This window comes from Vicugna pacos, chromosome 8 (assembly GCF_048564905.1).
Source record: "Vicugna pacos chromosome 8, VicPac4, whole genome shotgun sequence".
NCBI lineage: Eukaryota > Metazoa > Chordata > Mammalia > Artiodactyla > Camelidae > Vicugna > Vicugna pacos.
Window position 1 is genome coordinate 66,317,443 of NC_132994.1, and position 18,375 is coordinate 66,335,817.

Consider the following 18,375-nt stretch of genomic DNA (forward strand, 5'->3'; position numbering starts at 1 on the left):
GGTAGCCCCAACAGTTTCTGCTGCCCTGGAAAAATTATGGAATTTGGTGCCAAAGGTACTAAAATAGAATCTGATTTCTATCAGTTACTAAATTTGAAAGCTCAGGAAGTCATTTAAAAAAAAAAATCAGTTTCTGTTTTCTTATCAGTAAAATGGAGACAATAAAAAAAGTCCTTACCTCACAGGGTTGTTATAAAAGATAATGTAAAACTTTGCAAATTGTTTTTAAAAACATAAAACAAAAAACTGTAGTAATAATAGTTAATTGTTATTTCAGACAAGATTTTTAAAAAGTTTTTCTGTACTGTGATAGAAATGTTGTTACAATGAAATTATGGATCTTACAAAATGGTATTAAAAATCATCTCAATAGCCAGGGGGAGGGTGTAGCTCAGTGGCAGAGGGTGTGCTTAGCATGCACAAGGTCCTGGGTTCAATCCCCGGTGCCTCTATTAAAAAAATAATAATAATAACAAATAAAAAATCTTAATTATCTCCTTCCCAAAAAATAGTTTCAAAATAAATTTTAATATATAATCTAATGTGTGACTTATATAAACAGTGTTTCAAATATTTGCAAAACATGTTTTCATTTAACCAATGGCATAAGAGAAATGAGTAGTTAACATGTATGATATCTACAGAGTAGGAGTAAATGCAGATGGGATATTTATTTACATTGTTTTGTAAATCATATATAAATATGGGATCGATGCATTGGATGTGACAAGAAATTAAAGAACTGCATTTGGAAAGGGGAGCAGTGAGACTTTTCCAACCTTAAAAATCAACAATTGAATCTTCTGAGAACCTTACTATGATATTTGGTTTGGAAAAATTGTTCTTCTGACAAAAAGTTAAAACAGATCAGTTGGAAGGATAAACTAAACATCTGTCCTTGGCACAAAGAAATAAAACACATCCTCTACCCTGGTCACATTCCAAAATTCATGATGCTGTGAGCCAGCCCCTAAAGGAAAGAGTAAATGTGATCTATACAGGAATTGACAGGTCAGGAAAGGAAATTCATCACTCCTAAATGTCAAGGGGCTGGAACACTCAAGGTCTATGATCTCTGAGACCAGATCCGCACAGGGGGCGTTCAAGTCCTAAGGTCACAAAGATGCCAAAGGTACAAGGAAGGAGGCACTTTTGAAAATGGGAAAGATGCTAACAGGCATACTGGGAATCAGCAAAATAAACAACATCGACCATTATCTGATTTTGGTAAAAACAAAAAACAAAAAACAAAAAACAGCTGATATGACCTACATGTGAAAGAGCAAATGATTTTCTTTTAAACATGAAACATCTCTCTTTTTTAAAGAGGGCCATCAAAGCAGCAAGACCTGGAGCACCGCTGTTCCTTGCAGTCTATAAATCCAGGGAGTAGAGTGTGTTTTGGTGTCTGAACCGTGAGAATGCTGCAGGAGGCAGTTGGTGGGTTGTGGCGGAGATTCGTCATGAGCATCATGTGAAGAGGTTTTGGAATCAAGGGGAAGACTCGTGCTACGTACTGGGTCTCGGAAAGAAAGGATCAGCAAAAATAACCTTCAAAATGCAAAGAGGGCCAAAGAAGCTACCCAAGAACCCAACGCATTACGCCCCCGACAGGGAAAACCCTTCTCTTTCATTCACTAAAAACGAATCACATATTCTCATCAAACCAGCATCCTGCCCCCAAACTTCGCTTGTCTTACCTCATGCCGAGAAATCTGGGCTTGCAGCTCCTGGATGTTGCTGGTGGCCACAGGCTTATCCTCAATTTCCCTGTGAGCTCCTTCTATGAGCTCCTGCAGATGCTGCATTTCTTGTTCGTATTGTTCATACTGCACCACGGCCTCCTTTGGGAAAAAAAAAAAATGTGTGAGTACCTTTTTGTATCAGTAACTGTGTGAGTGATTCTGCGCTGCAGTCTGTCAAACGATCATGCTCATTCCCATTTAGCTCTGCCTCAAGGGAACTGAGAAAGGATGGGGAGAATTCCCAGATGGTTCAAATCCCCAGCTTTACACAGATCTGTCAGAGCCTTCTCTCTAAAACATTTTGCCGAGACCATTGATGGACTCAAAACAGTTAAGTGCCTAGATCCTCTCTCTTCTCCCTATTGTCCTAAAGAATGCAATGTCATGATTGAGGCAGGACGTGGTAGGAAGTGGTAGGAAAAACAGGATGACTTCATTTTTCCATCAAAGAAATACTGAATGTATATGTAAGGCACTCGGCTAAGTGCTGGAGTAGGGAATATAAAAACGAGTTAAGCATGACTTCGTCCTTCGGGAATTTACTGTCTAACAAATTACAAGATGATACAAGTAGAGTTGACCAAGTAGACCATTAGTGATTTTTAAAAAAAAAAATATTTTTTTTTAACAGAGGTACTGGGGATTGAACCCAGGACCCCATGCATGCTAAGCACGTGCTCTACCACTGAGCTCTACTCTTCCTCCCATTAGTGATTTAATAAGAGGACGTGTATACAATTTTTGGATAAAGTAGGTGAAATATTAGTTGGAAGAAGATGTGAGATAAACAGTGTCATTTCTTCCTAGCAAATAATTTTTCTATTTTTGGGTAGAGAGACTAAGAGTTACAGTCAGGTGTACTTCTCAAGCAATAAAATGCATTTACTGCATCAATAAGCTGAAATGAGAAAAAAAGTTCTGTAATAAACGCTAGCAGTAAGTCAGACTACAAGGTCCTAGATGATTTCCACATGAATAATAAAAGATAAAAATATATGATTGAGTATAAAATCATAAGCAGTTCCTAATTTAAAAAAAATTACTAAAAGACAGGTTTCACCAAAGGATATTTCCTATAGAGCTTTCCCCAGGTTTTTGTGGGTGATCCAAATGATAGCATTTCATCTCCTTATTTTATATAACCACAACAATCTGTCATACTTAACACTCTGGATGTGCTTTGATGGCTAAGCCCACACAACGCTAAGAAAAGAAGCTTGTGACTCATTTGCCGTTGCTCTGCTGGCATGGGGACCGCCTGCAGATGCGGGCTGGTCCAGCTGCACCTGCCTGCATGATGTTGCACTGCTGGATTGCCGTGTGCTGGAGCCGGCTGGCCTCCTCCTGCAGGTGCAGAGCCGCGTGGCAGAGCGGCAAGCTGGTGACCACATCCTCGGGGATCCGGAGCGCGCTCTGGCAGGTCTGCACTGCGTGGACTTTTGGCTTGAGTGACTCCATCTCAGACAACAAATGCTGAAAGTGCATGTTCATATTTCACAATTTACATTTTCAACTTTTATATTTTATTATAAACTTGTAATAAAATTATTTATATATATAAAATACACCTCTTTTATACTGAAATTTTATATTTTAAAATATTTTGAAATTTTTAATCTTTAGAGTTTATTTCATAAGCAAGAGACATTTATTAAATTAAAGCTCTGTCACAAGTTATAAAAATTTCCAAGGAATATATTTTTTCAAATAATGCATACAGTATTATGCTGTATACCAGAAATTGACACAACATTGTAAGCTGACTATACGTCAATAAAAAAAAATACAAACAAAAGAGTACATACAGTGCTAACTAAGACTATAACTGAGTTTAGAAATCATTTTTCCTATCTTTTAAAAAAAAAAAACAGAGAGAGTTCCCCCACTCATTTCCCCTGAATTATTTTTGCTTACCTGTCGATGAGAGAGTTGCTCCTTGAGACTAAGACGTCCAACTTCTGGAGAAGTCAGGGTTGTCTGGGCTTGCTCCAAAGCAACTTGTAAGTTTCTGAGCTCTGTTTCAAATTTTTTCATGTCCTGCAGAGTAAAAGCAACATGGATGTCAATACATAAGCATTTGAAGTCCAAAGTCACAGATGGAGATTAACATCACAGTCAAAAAAGCTCATCAAAGGTGAGAACTTTATCTCCACTATAACACCATCATTGTTTTTTAATGACAGACTTTTTAATTTAAATTCCTTTTTTTTTTTTTTTACCTTGGCAGCATCGTGGAGATTCTGCAAACGAATTTTGATCATCTGCCGCAGCTCCTCAGTCTCCCGTCCCAACTCTGCCACTTGCTGAGACATTTTTTCTGTATGGTACACACTATCGAGGGACTGTAATTTCTCAGTCATGGCTTCCAGATCATTGTCAATCTCCTCAGATTCTTCCAGCATGGTCTAGAGTGAATTATGGACATTCATAACATTGACAGGCAGCAGAGAGGTAGAGGTAATCAACATGGTGTCGTGGAAAGACTGTCACACCAGGAAGGGAGGAAGCAGATGTGATGCACAATTCCCATGCGCACTGTGAAGGTTCTCTGTGTCCTACTGGGTTTAACCGTCAAGACCCTCTCCCCACTTACTGTCGCCCCTTTTTCACAGGAAAAGAAATCAAAGTTCAGGAACTGTAAACAATTGTTGAGGCCACATGTGTTGGCTAGTGTGCTGTCTGCCATCCCCAGCTGCTTCCTGGTGGGGTCAGGACACGGGTACTCCAGCAGAGGCGATGCTCTGACACACTGGGTACCTTCATAAGTCACTGGGCCCACCTCTTCTCATAGTCAAACCAGAGAGATGCTTTTCAGCTCTCATATTCTACCCCTAAGATCTAAGCATGTATCGATCTAAGAAATAAAAGTAAGGCAAGAACATTACAAAAATCTGCTTTAAGTGAGACAAAGGCACGGAAACTACTTGGCGTAAAGCACAGCCCCTGTCATTCAGGAGAGTGTCGTCTACTGGGACTAATGATAACATAAGTGGAATAGGAAGCATACGGCAGGCACTCTGTGAGCAGGTGAAAGGGAGGAAAGGGTTAAGGATAACAGAAATGAGATCTGCTGCCACTTGCAGGAAGGTTGGGAGAAGGCTTCCTGGAAAAGTCATCTTGGAGCTGAGTCAGAAGAATGTGTGCATTTAAGCAGATGGGGAGGAAGACACGTGACATTTTATGCCAAGGGAACAGCATAAGCAAAGGCACAGAGGTGAGTGAGCACAAAGCGTGCAGTTACTGGGGTGTGTGATGTGCCAAGTGAAGAAATGGGAGATGGGATGTCACTCTTAGGTGATAAATCCTTATTTTTAAAGATAAAGTACATCTTATTTCTCACAATAAATATTATATACATATTATATATATTATACAGCATATTATATATATATATAAAATGAAGGTTGGAAAATATTGAAAATGTAAAGAAGATAAAATATTCTATAATCCATCTCTCAGAGATAACTTTAAAGAGATAACTGCTGTTAAGTTGGGTATAATTTTAGGTAACTGAGATCACAGCATACCTATAATTTTCCATGTGTCTTATTCACTTGACATTAGAGCACATGTATTTTCTTCTTGTGAATTGTTTTTGAATGAGATCAGGTAGTTTTAATTAATTCCTAACACAGGCATGGGAAAACTCCCTGAAAAGTGGGTACAGGCTGAGTTCTCTCCTGAGCATCAGTGTGAGGTCACCACCAATATCTGCCATCTGTCCTCCCATGTCCCTCCATGCACTCAACCCACCCGACTGCCCAAGTCAAAGAAACCTGGGAACTGTGCTTGGCTCCTTCCTCTCTTTCACCCACATCCAACAGTCTCCGAGTCAGGAATTCTTGCTCAGTAATACTCCTTGATTTTTGTCTTCTCAGCCTCCAAAGAGAAGCCCAGACGTGGAATGCTAGGGTACTGAAACCACCTCCCGTGTTGTCTTCCCTTCACTGGTCTGTTTTCCACAGGCTTCTAAGTCATCTTTCTTAAAACATGAGTCTGAACTTGCCACTGCCTGCAGAATCTGTCAAAGGCTTAGAGTGACTTTAGGAGAAAGTCCAAATTCCTAACAAGCTGTCATAATCTTTTCCTTCTCTCTCTTTCTTCTCTCTTAAGCCTCTTTCCGGCTCCCCTGAGACCTCCTCCCCAGATCGCACCCTCCAGTGCACCGGGCAGATCACTCACTCTTACTGCTGGGATTTCAATATGCGTTTTTGTCAAAAACATTCTACAACAAGCAGGTTATGCGCATCTTTCAGGATTCAGCCCAGAATCACCTTTTCCTAAGAAGGCTTCCTAAATCTTTTCCAACCCTGGGCAGTCTGGTTAGGCACCGTCCTGGGAGCCCCCTCTGCATCCTGGCCCCTGTCTTTATCACACTGCATTGTACTGTCTAGATCTGCCTCTCTGTCTCCTGCCCCTCTTTAATTATCAACCCCCTTGGGGAAGGACAAGGAGTTTTCTTTGTATGACAAATCTCTAACAAAATTCCTAGCTTTGGAAAGCACTCTATGAATGTTTATTGAATGAATAAATGAATGAAAGCAGGAGCTAGTTTAAAAAAAAATTTTTTAAACCCCCATGGTCATTTTAAAGACTGCATCATATCTTATTAAATCCAAAAATTTACTCAGAAAACTTGCTTGACATTTAAGTTTTCGTTAAAATTCCAGTAGAGTTACCAGTACTCATAAAATAGTTTCTACATTTTGGATTACAGAGTAGTAATGTTTTGATGATCGTGATCCATTTTGCCAATTGTTTTTCAGAGAGGTTTTACCCAGTTACCGGCAGTGTTTGAGAGCTCTTACCTCCCTAAATATGACCTTTTAAAAAATAGTGTTAACTTGATAGTTAAAATGCTCCCTCTCTTTTAAATTTGCATTTCCAGATTTCTAATGAATATTTTTCATGATTTGCAACCACTTGTAACTTAAGTCTTGTCTGTTCATGTGTAAGCATATCCTTGGGCAAAACAACTCTCTAGTTACTTAAGAAATATTTCTTGAGAGGAGCACACAAGATTGATTAGAGAAGAAAGATAACTACAGGGAAACCAATTAGGAGCCTGCTAAAGCATTCCCAGAAGGAGAAAATGAGACTTTGATCTAGAACCCTCTTAACTGGAATGGAAAAGGGGACGGATTTAATGGATTTAAAAGACACAAGTATCCATAAGTTAGAATAAAAGAAAGAGAAACTCTAAAATGCTTGAGGATACCCATGTAACTTAAATAAAAATCATTTTGTATTTGGTTGCAAAATAACTGGGCTATTCCTGGTATCTAATTCAAGCCTAAATTATAAAAGGATGAAATAATTTCCTGGATGATACAACCAAGAGAAAACTTCAAAGGAAATGAAGTCAGGCGGCCCCCACGTGGTATGCACGCATCACTGGCTCCGAGCTGAGCCCTGCTTCCTGTGGAAGGTCAGACCACTGCGACCAGGCAGAAGGGCTGGAAGGAGGAGGCATGCGATTGAGGCTCTGGCTGATCACTCAAGTACCAGGTAGAGTGCTTGGTGTTTGCACATGTGTTAAACCACTTGATCCTCATAATAATTCTGCGATGTAAATATCATCTCCGTCTCCATCTTATTGATGCGAAGACTGAATTCAGAGAGGCAAAGTCATTTACTGCAAACTTGGTTTTCCCAATAGTCTGAGTCTAAATCCTACAATCTTTCCACATGTCCCTACATCTCTTCATGGGGAAAAATTTCCCACCATATCCTTGTGTGTAACTCTTTCAAAGAAGCTTCAAAAAAAGAGTCCTATCTGGATGACTATTTTCAGTTTCATGGAATGGAAAGTCTAGGCGAGATAGAGAATTTTTATTTATACAGTCTTAGGAAATCTCGTGGATAGCTACTTTCTTTCAAATCACTGGACAAATTGTTAAGGCCACCTCAGCTATCCTTTTCCCTGGCACCTACAATAATTTTACATTATTTTCTTGCAGTCTAGACAGTTAAATCAAATTATTCTCTTAGTCACTCTTTGAAACTTCTTTTTCCCAAAGTTACCTGATGTGAAATGTATTGCTCCCGAAGTTGGCTTGCTGAATTCCATGCAATCTTTCCATGTACCAAGACTTTAGCTTTCTCAATCCACTTCAGAATTAACTCAAGGATTTCATTGTATTCTTCTAAATGGGATGCTGCCTGAAAAATCATTAGCATTCAGATAACAAATGTAAACTCTGTTTCTTGAGCTAGAACTCAGACTTCAACCTCTCTTTGGATGCAGTAATCCTAGAAGTTGATCGTTATAATGTCAGTGATATTTAAAGGTACCATGAAAAATAAGTTCCTTATTGAAAAATCTATCAAGGGCTTTCCTGTGACTTTAGGATAAAATTCAAGTTCTCAATATGATTGAATAATCTGTCTTTCAAAAGAATTCTCCATTTCCGTCTCTTATTCCTCTACCCAGCTCTCCTCCATTTGTCCTTCCACGCTCTGTCTTCACTGAGTAATGAGGTGGGAGGTGGGAATTACAGGTTTCAACATCATAATTTATTGGTTGCAAATCCTGATTTAACTCATCTCTGATTGCAGAAAAAAAACAATCAATTTGCAAAAGTTCACTCTATCCTTAACAATTATGATGACGTATGACCAGAACCTATTAAATAAAGGCAAAAATAAATAAATAAATAATATAAAGCTTTACACATGTCTATAAAACTTGAAGACCTGAATTTGCCCCCAAAGTGGTTTTATAAAACATGTTAATGGATGGGTACTCGTTTTACAAAATGCTTCTCCAGTTCACAAAATATTCACCTCAAAAGTCCACTTACATGACCACCTCTGTCAATTAATTTACAATATGGTTTGATACAAAATAAAAGCAGCTTTAAATGAAATCTTAGGAATCCAGGCATGGTATGAAATAAGCTACACTTAAGTTGCTCTCATTATTGTCTTTTTACTTATTTTTAAAAGAGAAGGCTGGAAAACTGAATTTCTGCCTTAGAGAATTTTGATGCCTGGCCTGGGAAACATACCTGGCTGAGCTTGGAGAGCCGGTTCTCAGCCTGCCTGATGGTCTGCTGGTGAAGTTCAGTCAGTTTTCCTATCTTCTTGGCCAGTGGTTTACCTAGTTGGCCATTCTGTTCCGAGAATTTTTGTACTGCTTCATTGAGTTCCATTAATTTCAAGTTACAGCCATCTAATTCCTCTCCCAGAGCCTAAATGGTCATCAAAATGAATGAACATTAGACTACAGAAAATGTTTCTCCAGACTTTCCAAGATCAAAAGAATATACTTTAAATAATTTTTGTAAAAGTCAAATATAATAAACAATAATTCTACTACTATGATCAACTCCCTTCTGTTTCTTCCGTTGGAAAGGCAGAACAGGATGTTTTGTAACCCTGGTGTTTATTTCCTATGAGGCTGAGAGAGCTAACATTTTCCTCCTGTCCCACCCAAAAAGGATTAGTCACTTGACTCACTGACAGAGTGAGAACACAAATTGAACTACCAAGAACGTCCTTCATTTTGAAAAGTATACACTTGTATTCCTAACCATCATTTAGTCCTTTGACACTCTTCTCTTACCACATATGCATGTCTATTTATTAATACAGTTTAATCTTGATAATAAAGTATACAATGTGGAGGGGGAGGGTATAGCTTAGTGGTAGAGTGTGTGCTTAGCATGAATGAGGGTCTGGGTTCAATTCCCAGTACTGCCATTAAAATATACATATACACACAACAAATAAAAAGATAAACCTAATTACCTCTCCAAAACACACTGACTCCCCCCAAATAAGACAATTATAAAATGTAAGTGGATTTATACTATTGTACTTATAAAAGTTCTTTACTGCCTGTCTTTACTGTCTGGGTTTAATGAAGCCTGCTAATCAAGAAAGCTTTTTTTCCCTATATCCTCAAATAAACTAATGCACCCAAAATATTTAATTCATTCAGTAGCACCCCTTATATTTCCACTTCTCCTTCCTTACCTTTTGGTCAGTTTTAGCTTGAACTAAATTATCTGTCTTTGCTCTCAGCTTGGTTAGAACAGTTGTGAGATCTTTGGCTATCTTCTGAATTTGCCGGCTGAATTCCTGACTCATGGCCTTGCTCTGTTCAACTTCTTTTACTTTGTCCTGGATCTAAATAATGAGTGAGAACAGCAAAACCAACCATGGTTAAAACCGGATAATTAAAACTGAAAACCTCCACCTGCAGATGTTGCCAAGAGACACTTTAGGTCATCCATCCTGCTTGGGCATCGGCCAGCCACGTGCAGCAAGATTTTCCCTGCAGCCTTACCTGCCACCATTTTGACATACTCACTGCACTCTTTCTGCTGCTATTTCACCAAAGGGACAAGCAATGCATGTAAGTGATTCACTCATCAAATGTGAAAAGATAGATAGCAGTGTAGATAACTGAGTTTGAATTCTGTCTTCTCCATTTACTAACTTTGTGACCTTAAGCACACAGGCTCTTCTAAGCCTTTTTCTTCATAAAATGGAAAGCTCTTCTAGATGCCTGGGGGCACACAAATTTGCTTCCATGCATCTTTTCCTAAGTGCTGTTTAATGATCTGTTAATTCTTTTTCTAATTTCCAGTTACCTCCTTATAGTATGACAAAAAAGCTTTAAGCACATCCAACAGAAAAGAAGGTGAAAAGACAGTTAACATTTACAAATTTCTAACGGCTTTGGTTTGGTGTGATAATAAACATTCACATTTTGCTTACAATAAAAGGTTGAAGGGAAGATGGTAAATAAATGTTTCTTTATATAAATGAAAGATTTTAAAAAATCTCTTTAAGTCATGGGGATGTAATTACAGCATGGTGATTATAGTTAATAATCCTGTTAAATGCATACTTGAAAGTTGTTAAGAGAGTAGTTCTTAAGTATTCACCATAAGAAAAAACTTTTTTTGGTAACTATGTATGATGTTGAATGTTAACTAGATTTATTGTGGTGATCATTTTGTAATACACAAATACCAAATCAAATCTCTTTAGTAGCAAGGAAATACACCATTAAAAGAGTAGTTTTTTAAACTTCATTATTTTGAGTTGAGTGCTAACATAAATGGAATGTACGTGAGTAACTCTATCATAGGGAAATTTATCCAGAGAAAAAGAAAACTGAAATTTGAACTTTTTTTAAGATCTGAACTTGCCAAGTCATCCTTCCCGATAGACCTTCCAACGTCTAAGAAGGAAAACCAAAAAGAAGATTAAATACTTAAAATTGAAAAGAGCATTTTAGTTTAGGTCAAAATTATGAGGCAGTAGAGTTGAATTTTGATGAAATTTTGTAAACACTTTGCTTTATACATTGGACAGTCTGAAAGGTACAGCACACTTACAGGAATTTTATAGTTTCTACAATGCAGTACTCCTTCCCTTTTCACGTAGCAGTTTAGAATTATGCTATTTGTCTTCCATAGACCAGTTTTAACTAAACTGCTTTAGCATTATGCCACCAAGAAGGTCCTAGGATCAATTCTGTTTCCATACAGAAGCTACTGTCAGTACATAAAAGTGTGTCCTCTTTATGAGACTGAAGATAGAAATCTCCCTCTGGTCTCTGTACTATAAATGACTATGTATCCCTTTGTTTAAAAAAAAAAAAAGATTTGTTTTAAAGTTACTTATACACGTGTATTATGTTTCATTCCCTTCTTTGGTTGTTTGGAAGTTAGAGTTAAACTGGGCTTCCTCTAGACAGAATACAGGACCCAACCCCATGCACTTTGGGTAGCAACCTCCTTCCTGGTTTTACCTTATTTTTTTAACTCTAACTTTCCCTTTCCTCAAATATCTTCACCTTCTTTATCTTGTTGAACTGTCAACTAAAATAACAAATAGGAGAGTGCCTGGCAGACTCTGGGTATTCAGTAACTATTTGTTGAATACATGAAATACATTTTCTTTTTTGCTTGTTTCTTTGAGTAATTTTTTTTTTTTTAGAAAAAGGTGAGGGGAAGCAAATAAATTATCTTTACTGTTTGACACTATCGTTCATGTCTAATATCATCTCATACGTTTCTAGCCTATGAATAAGACCTTTAACTTAATATTATTATTTTATACTGATCTTTTAACTGTTTCCATGAAGACATGATTGTGAAAATTAAGAACTCTATATAAGGGTACCGAGCCAATAAAAGAATGGAAAGGCATTCTTTTTTTCTTTTTATTTTTTTAGTTCTAATAAATTGTACTTTGATTTTTATTTTTGTTTTTTGATTTACAATGCTGTATTCATTACTGGTGTATAGCATTGCGATTCTGTTACACATACACACACACACATATATATTCTTTTTCACATTCTTTTTCATTACAGGTTACTAGAAGCCACTGAATATAGTCCCCTATGCAAATAGTAGGACCTTGTTGTTTATCTGTTCTGTATATGGTGGTTTGTATCTGGAAAGGCTCTCTTTCTTGACCATTGGTTTACCTGATCATGGATAGTTCCTAGGTCCAAGGCCACTTCAGCTAGCTGAAGGGAGAGTTCAGATGGTAATATAGTATAAAGACCAAGGTATTTATTCTTCTGTTCTTCAGCCATTTTCTCAATGTTCTGTCGGTGATTTGTGGCTTCTGTCAGGAGAATCTGAAGAAAAGATGAACATAAGAAATTTCTGGGAGCCTGATAAGGAAACTGATTTTTATGGGTACAGAGACAAGACTATTCATTGCTCATAAAAATACGATTAAGTATGGAATTAGAGAAACACATTGACAAAAAACCAAACTTTTCTTTGGTCTGTGAATAAGAAGCACGTCTACTTTATACAGAACAAAAGAAAGTCCCATGAAATAATATTAAAAGCCTTTTACATTACACGTTTCTGAAACTTTTAAATTCAGTGCTTCATTGAATATAAACAAACATAAATTTAAAATCAGGACAGTTTTTTAAAATGATGGGTATAGGAAATGAGTTTTGTACCTTAAGTTCTTCAAGTTGAGCATCTACTTCTAGTGTCGGATTCCCCAAATACTCCTTCGTTTCCTGAACCCAGGCTTTGACGGAATTGATGTGGGTCTCCACCACTTCTCGCTCCTTCAGCTCCTGCTTTGCCACCTGTCCGTTCTTCTTCACTTTCTCCTGCATGCTTCAGAAATATTAAAGGGAGAAAGCAGACAAGGACTTGCGATGAAAGGAACCCCCAAGACATGGCGTCATACTGTCCAAAACAGACATTACAAAAGTGAAGCCTCCTATCTTTTTTCCGAGTAAAGACACTTCTCCAAAACTGGCAGCTAATTTTCAGTAACGTTTACATTTACCTCAAGTATAACAGAAGAATGACATCATGTGAAGTGAATGATCTACCCCCTGGAAAACTGAGAGTGGACATCCCCCTGTGCCACGACATTGCAATTCATATTCTTATCTAAGGTAACCTGGAGATGGTTTGGTTTCTATTTCCCCTTTGGAAATTTACTCCAAGGGTACAGAATCATCAGCATTTAAAAGTGATGTGTAACTGGAATATCTGTGGCTATTAGAAACCAATCTTTACATTAAAAAAAATCTAGCGTTGGGAATTTTACAATTAATAATGTTCAACATCCAAATTATGTCTTTATTTGAATTAACATAAATTTGATTAGAAAGTTTAAATAAGTGGAGTCAGATTATCCTGAATTCCTCTATTAAGTGAAAGAGGTGAATATAAGCTATGTATGAGTAATATTAGTTAATACGGGAGTTAAATTATATACTGGCATGTCCTTTCTGGCCTAGTAAGTGAAGCAGGCTGGTTATACATCACGAAGGTTTACTTTCTCTTTCTGCTAAGTTCACTACCAGTAAATGGCTGGTGTTATTTACCTGGACTTATATCATTCTTGCTCTAATCTCTCTGGCATCCAACTGAGCCAGTGAGTTATTCAGCTTTATCAAAACGAAGTTCTCAATAGCTCCCAGCTGCTTACCTTTCAAGCTTTATTTCTCACGAATCGTCCCATCACTCAACGGTTCCCGGAAAGTGACATGCTTACTTCCAAGCTTTCTTACTTGCTGTTGCCCTGTTTACAGAACCCTCCCCTCCGCCTCACTGCCTGGCTTACGCCTGCCCAGTCTTCAGCTTAAAAACCCCTCCTGGAGGGAAGCGGTCCCTGACTCCTGTCCTGGCTGAGTCCCTCAGCGCCCTTCCCACGCTCCTAGACCGTGCCTTTAGCCCGCCTCCGCTGCTCCCTGTAAACCCGTGAAGGCAGAGATCGAACCTGGCTCATCGCTGCATTTCTAAACACGGCTAGGTATGTACCAGCTAGCACGGCTGATGGGAACAGTCCCCAGATTTTTAAGGTCACATGATGGTGCACCCCCAGACTCTTCAGACCACACTTGTCCCTCTGGGGCATGGCCAAGGTCAGAAACAGAGAAAGACAGCAGGTGTGTAATTACTTCAGGCACCGCTCCTGCAGGACGGCGACTCCCCGCACGGCGGCAGGCTCGGCTCCCGGGGTGGGCGTGGCCCCTTCGCGGAGCATGCTCAGTGCCTGCCGCCGCAGCATCCCCAAGGCCGACTGCTGCTGCTCCAGCTCCAGGGCCAGTGCGTCGTGGTGTTCAAGGAGTGTTAAGAGTTCCGCTTTTGAGGCTTTCTCTGCTGAACTTCCCGGCAATTTTTCTTGCAGCTGATCAATCATTTCAGTGGCTTTTTTAACCTGATAACAAATAAAGTTCAAAAGTAAATAAACTGGGGGGGGGGGGAAGGCAATTCCAAAAAAGGCCACATTTGGCACTGATGCATCGAAGCACGTTAAAAATGATGTAAACTCTAACTAAACCTCAGGAAACTAAAACGTGAACAATCTCCTTAACATGGAGGGAAAGACCACCTCTGCTATCCCTGGTTTTAAGATTTAGTCTCAAAATGATATCAGGGCCATCAGAGGCTGTGTCACACGGAAGAAGTTTCTTTTAAATTCTTTCAGCTAAACAGATAAAAATTCTTTTCAATAATTATGTTAAGATGAATGTGCCTTTGAGTCATAAAGACGATGTGGCTTAAAACATTGAACCCTACTCAAAACATAGGAGATATTAAACACAGGATTTGGAAAATGAGTTAAATTCCTGCTTATTCTCATGGCAAACACAAAGTGTTCAGGGCCACAGAACAGTCTCACTAAGAGTCTCAGAAATGGGACAAAATGGGCTTGTCCTCCTTTCAAAATGTGATTGCTTAGTTTTCTTATTAAAATAATTGGACCTGGACTTGGGACTTAACTGTATGCTGCATGATGTATTTTGTTGCATAATCTGGTTTTCATGTCATGGAAACAGAGATTTTTTTTCTTTTTTAATGGAGGTACTAGGGATTGAACCCAGGACCTGGTGCATGCTAAGCATGGTCTCTACCACTGAGCTATACCCTCCCCATCCCCTGGAAATAGAGATTTTTACAGAACGCTTTTTACTTCCTAAGGCCAGTTTCAAAAAAGAAGCAGAATACTGGTTTTCAAAATATATTCTCATCAGCTAGGAAACAACAATCTGAGCCCATCAGTAATGGAAATTACCTTCTCGTTAAAGCCCTTCCACTCATCCACTGCATCTTCCAGGATCTTCTCCTGGTCCTGGGCCACCGCACGGAGCCGCGTCCAGCGCTGCCAGACTGCAGTCCTCGACCTGCCTATGGTCGCTTTGCTTGAGTCATTCCCGCTTCTTTCCAGCTCTGAAGCTCTACCCTCTAAGGCCACGATTTTCTCATGAAAAGAGTTAACTACTGACACTAAAGCCTGGGGTGGGGGGAGGAGAAGAGAGATTGAGGGAAGAGACTGATTTTTTCAACAGCTCTATGGATTTTGGTAAAGCCCAAAATTATACACTGATTTTCCTCTGCTAACTCTTGCTTTTACGTTTGATTTGTAATTGAGTTAGGCTTCAGTTTTTTTAAAGAGGTAAAGTCAGTATTCATGAAAAACAAGTTTATGTGACATTGAAATGACATTCTCCCATTTTTCAAAATTAGCAAAAACATAAGTGAATGGAATGTGATATTCAAGTATGCTACATTCAACCTTATATTGCTGAGATATATGAGTGAGACTCAGTTATTAATTTTTGAATTTTAATTAAATTAATCTAAATTATCACCAGAAAGTATTTACTGAAATTTATTCTGTTTCATCTCATCAGAAGCAAATTGCTCTGAACGTCCCTTTTGAAACCTAGCTACACATTTCCAACGGTAATCCTAAAACAGTGACAGCATTAAATAAGTAAAAACTGCTATGAAATGTGGTTAAATGTATCATTTTGGTGTTTAAGAAGCCCAGGTGGAAATGAAGATTTATTGACTTGTTTCTGGAATGATCACATTATAAAAATCCATTACAGTTACAATGAAAGGATATTAAAAACAACACAACAAAACTCACCTTGTGTTCTGACAATTTTTCTTCTGCCTCATGACTGGATGAAGTCTTCAATAAAGAAAATTCAGACAATTTCTTTTCTGCATCATTCATCAATTCAATAACCTCTTCCCTTGTTTTCTGATAATCCTGCCACTGAGCTGCACATCTTGAAAAAAATCCAACAAAACTCAATAAGCAACTTAAAATCACACATCTCTATACACAGAGCTCTGATGTCAAGATGTCAAAAGATATTTAAAAGAGAAGAATGAATTTATACAATAATATACATCATTAGTATATTGCAATTTTCCGTGTATTTAAAAGAGAAGAATGAATTTATACAATAATATACATCATTAGTATATTGCAATTTTCCATGTGAAAATCCATTTCCCTGGCATATAAAGAATAAGACAACTCTAATACCTCTGCAGGAGGTCTGACTGGGCATGTGAGTCCTGTAGAATCCTCTGGCTTTTCTCTTCCAGGGAAGTCATTTTCTGTGCTAGGTCCTCTTTCCCAGTTGGCTTGATGAGTGGGTCCAGGTTGGCTACCAGGCCTTGGAGCTCCTCCAGACTGCTGTGGAACTGATCCTCTGTGCTAAAAAATTCCATGTGGCTTTTAAGACTTTCCTCTGCACTCTCCACATCCAGGCCATTGCCCGTCAGCTGTAACATTTCATGAGCATCCTCAAGCCAGTCGTTAGCTGCCTGAAATACCTGATAGTACCTTTGACATTGACTGTATATTTGAGTCAAGGTAGCCTGAAAAACAGTAATCGCAAACGTGATCAACTCTCATCTGCAATGTGTTTGCAGCAAATGATTTAAATTTTCCATTTCTTTTCCAGTCCTCAGTCACATTAATGTATATGTATAGTAAATAAATTGCTAAGCTAGTAAGAATTTTTTTGGTGCAATCCATTATTATCCTTTATTTTTACTTCTACTCTTCTTGTTATAAATTTATTATTGCAGTTTAATAAACAAGGACATAAATGGAAGAGAAATTTATGAGGGTTCTTAAATTTCCTCTCTCACTAAAGAAAAAATATAATGTTTAGTAATATGTGGCAGAATGAATATTTATCAAAGTGAAATAACACTTCAGTTAATTAGAAGTATAATAATACTGGTGGGAATGTAAACTGGTATAGCCACGATGGAAAACAATATGGAAATTTCACAATTAACTGCCAATATGATCCAGCAATCCCACTTCTGAGTATTTATCCAAAGAAAGCAAAATCATTATCTTGAAGAGACACCTGTACTCTCATGTTCATAGCAGTGTTATTCACAATAGTCAAGGGATGGAAACAACCTAAGTGTCCACCCACCAATAAATGGATAAAGCAAATACACACACTGGAATATTATCCAGCCCCCAAACAAGAAGGAAATCCTGTCATTTCCAAAAACGTAGAGAAACCTGAAAGATATCATGCTAAGTGAAATAAGGCAGACAGAGAAAGACAAGTATCACATGGTCTCACTTATATATGGAGTCTAAAGAAAGAGAAAAAGCTGAAATCATAGAAACTTAGAGTAGAAAAGTGGTTGCCAGGGGCTGGGGGTGGAGGATGGGGGTGAACAAAACTGAAAGGTTGGTAAAATGGTGTAAACTTTTAGTTCTAAGATGAATAAGGCCTGAAGATCTAATGTGTAACATAAACGTGTAACATCTAATGTGGTAACAGTGTATTGTATTGTCGAAATTTGCTTCAAAAGTAGAAGTTAAATGTTCTCAATAAAATAAAAAAGATAAATATGTGACATGATGGATGTGTTAATTTGTTAATTAACTTGAATGGGGAAATTCTTCAACAGTGTATATGCACACCAAACCATCATATTGTACACTTTAAATATCTTACCATTTTATTTGTCAGTTACCCCTCAATAAAGCTGGAGGGAAAAAAAAGAAAGTGTAATAACACCAAATTTCCAAACTGGCATTTACCAGACTAGGTAGTGATTGCGGGTAGTGGAACAGCCTGTAAGTCTTGAATAGAGACTAAGATAGAAAAGTTTAAGAATGGAAACCTGACCCCTATATAACAAAGTCCATTATAAGGAAAGGAAACATTCTAACTGGCCAGCATTGACTGGAGAAGACAAGCCATTACTGTGCAAATAAAGATGCGGAGAAGTGGCAGAGAAAGTACATGTAAGATTAGTATTTAATGGGGAAAGAATGAGGATGGCAAAGCAAAGACTCAGTGATGGAGGTCAGAAATGCCACCAGAACCATGACC

At 38.1% G+C, this 18,375-nt stretch overlaps 1 protein-coding gene across 1 annotated transcript in view; it reads right to left on the reverse strand.

Annotated features, from left to right (window-relative positions):
• SYNE1 (spectrin repeat containing nuclear envelope protein 1) overlaps positions 1-18,375 on the reverse strand; it is a 427,466-nt gene that overhangs the window by 162,160 nt on the left and 246,931 nt on the right. Inside the window, exons 78-90 of the mRNA XM_072966061.1 lie at positions 16,545-16,882; positions 16,137-16,281; positions 15,276-15,494; positions 14,158-14,417; positions 12,694-12,859; positions 12,199-12,354; positions 9,726-9,878; positions 8,756-8,938; positions 7,770-7,907; positions 3,965-4,150; positions 3,660-3,782; positions 3,036-3,218; positions 1,701-1,844 (exon numbers count right to left, since the gene is read on the reverse strand). Coding sequence (XP_072822162.1) covers positions 1,701-1,844; positions 3,036-3,218; positions 3,660-3,782; positions 3,965-4,150; positions 7,770-7,907; positions 8,756-8,938; positions 9,726-9,878; positions 12,199-12,354; positions 12,694-12,859; positions 14,158-14,417; positions 15,276-15,494; positions 16,137-16,281; positions 16,545-16,882 — 2,394 coding nt within the window. The remainder of the gene's footprint in view (positions 1-1,700; positions 1,845-3,035; positions 3,219-3,659; positions 3,783-3,964; positions 4,151-7,769; positions 7,908-8,755; positions 8,939-9,725; positions 9,879-12,198; positions 12,355-12,693; positions 12,860-14,157; positions 14,418-15,275; positions 15,495-16,136; positions 16,282-16,544; positions 16,883-18,375) is intronic.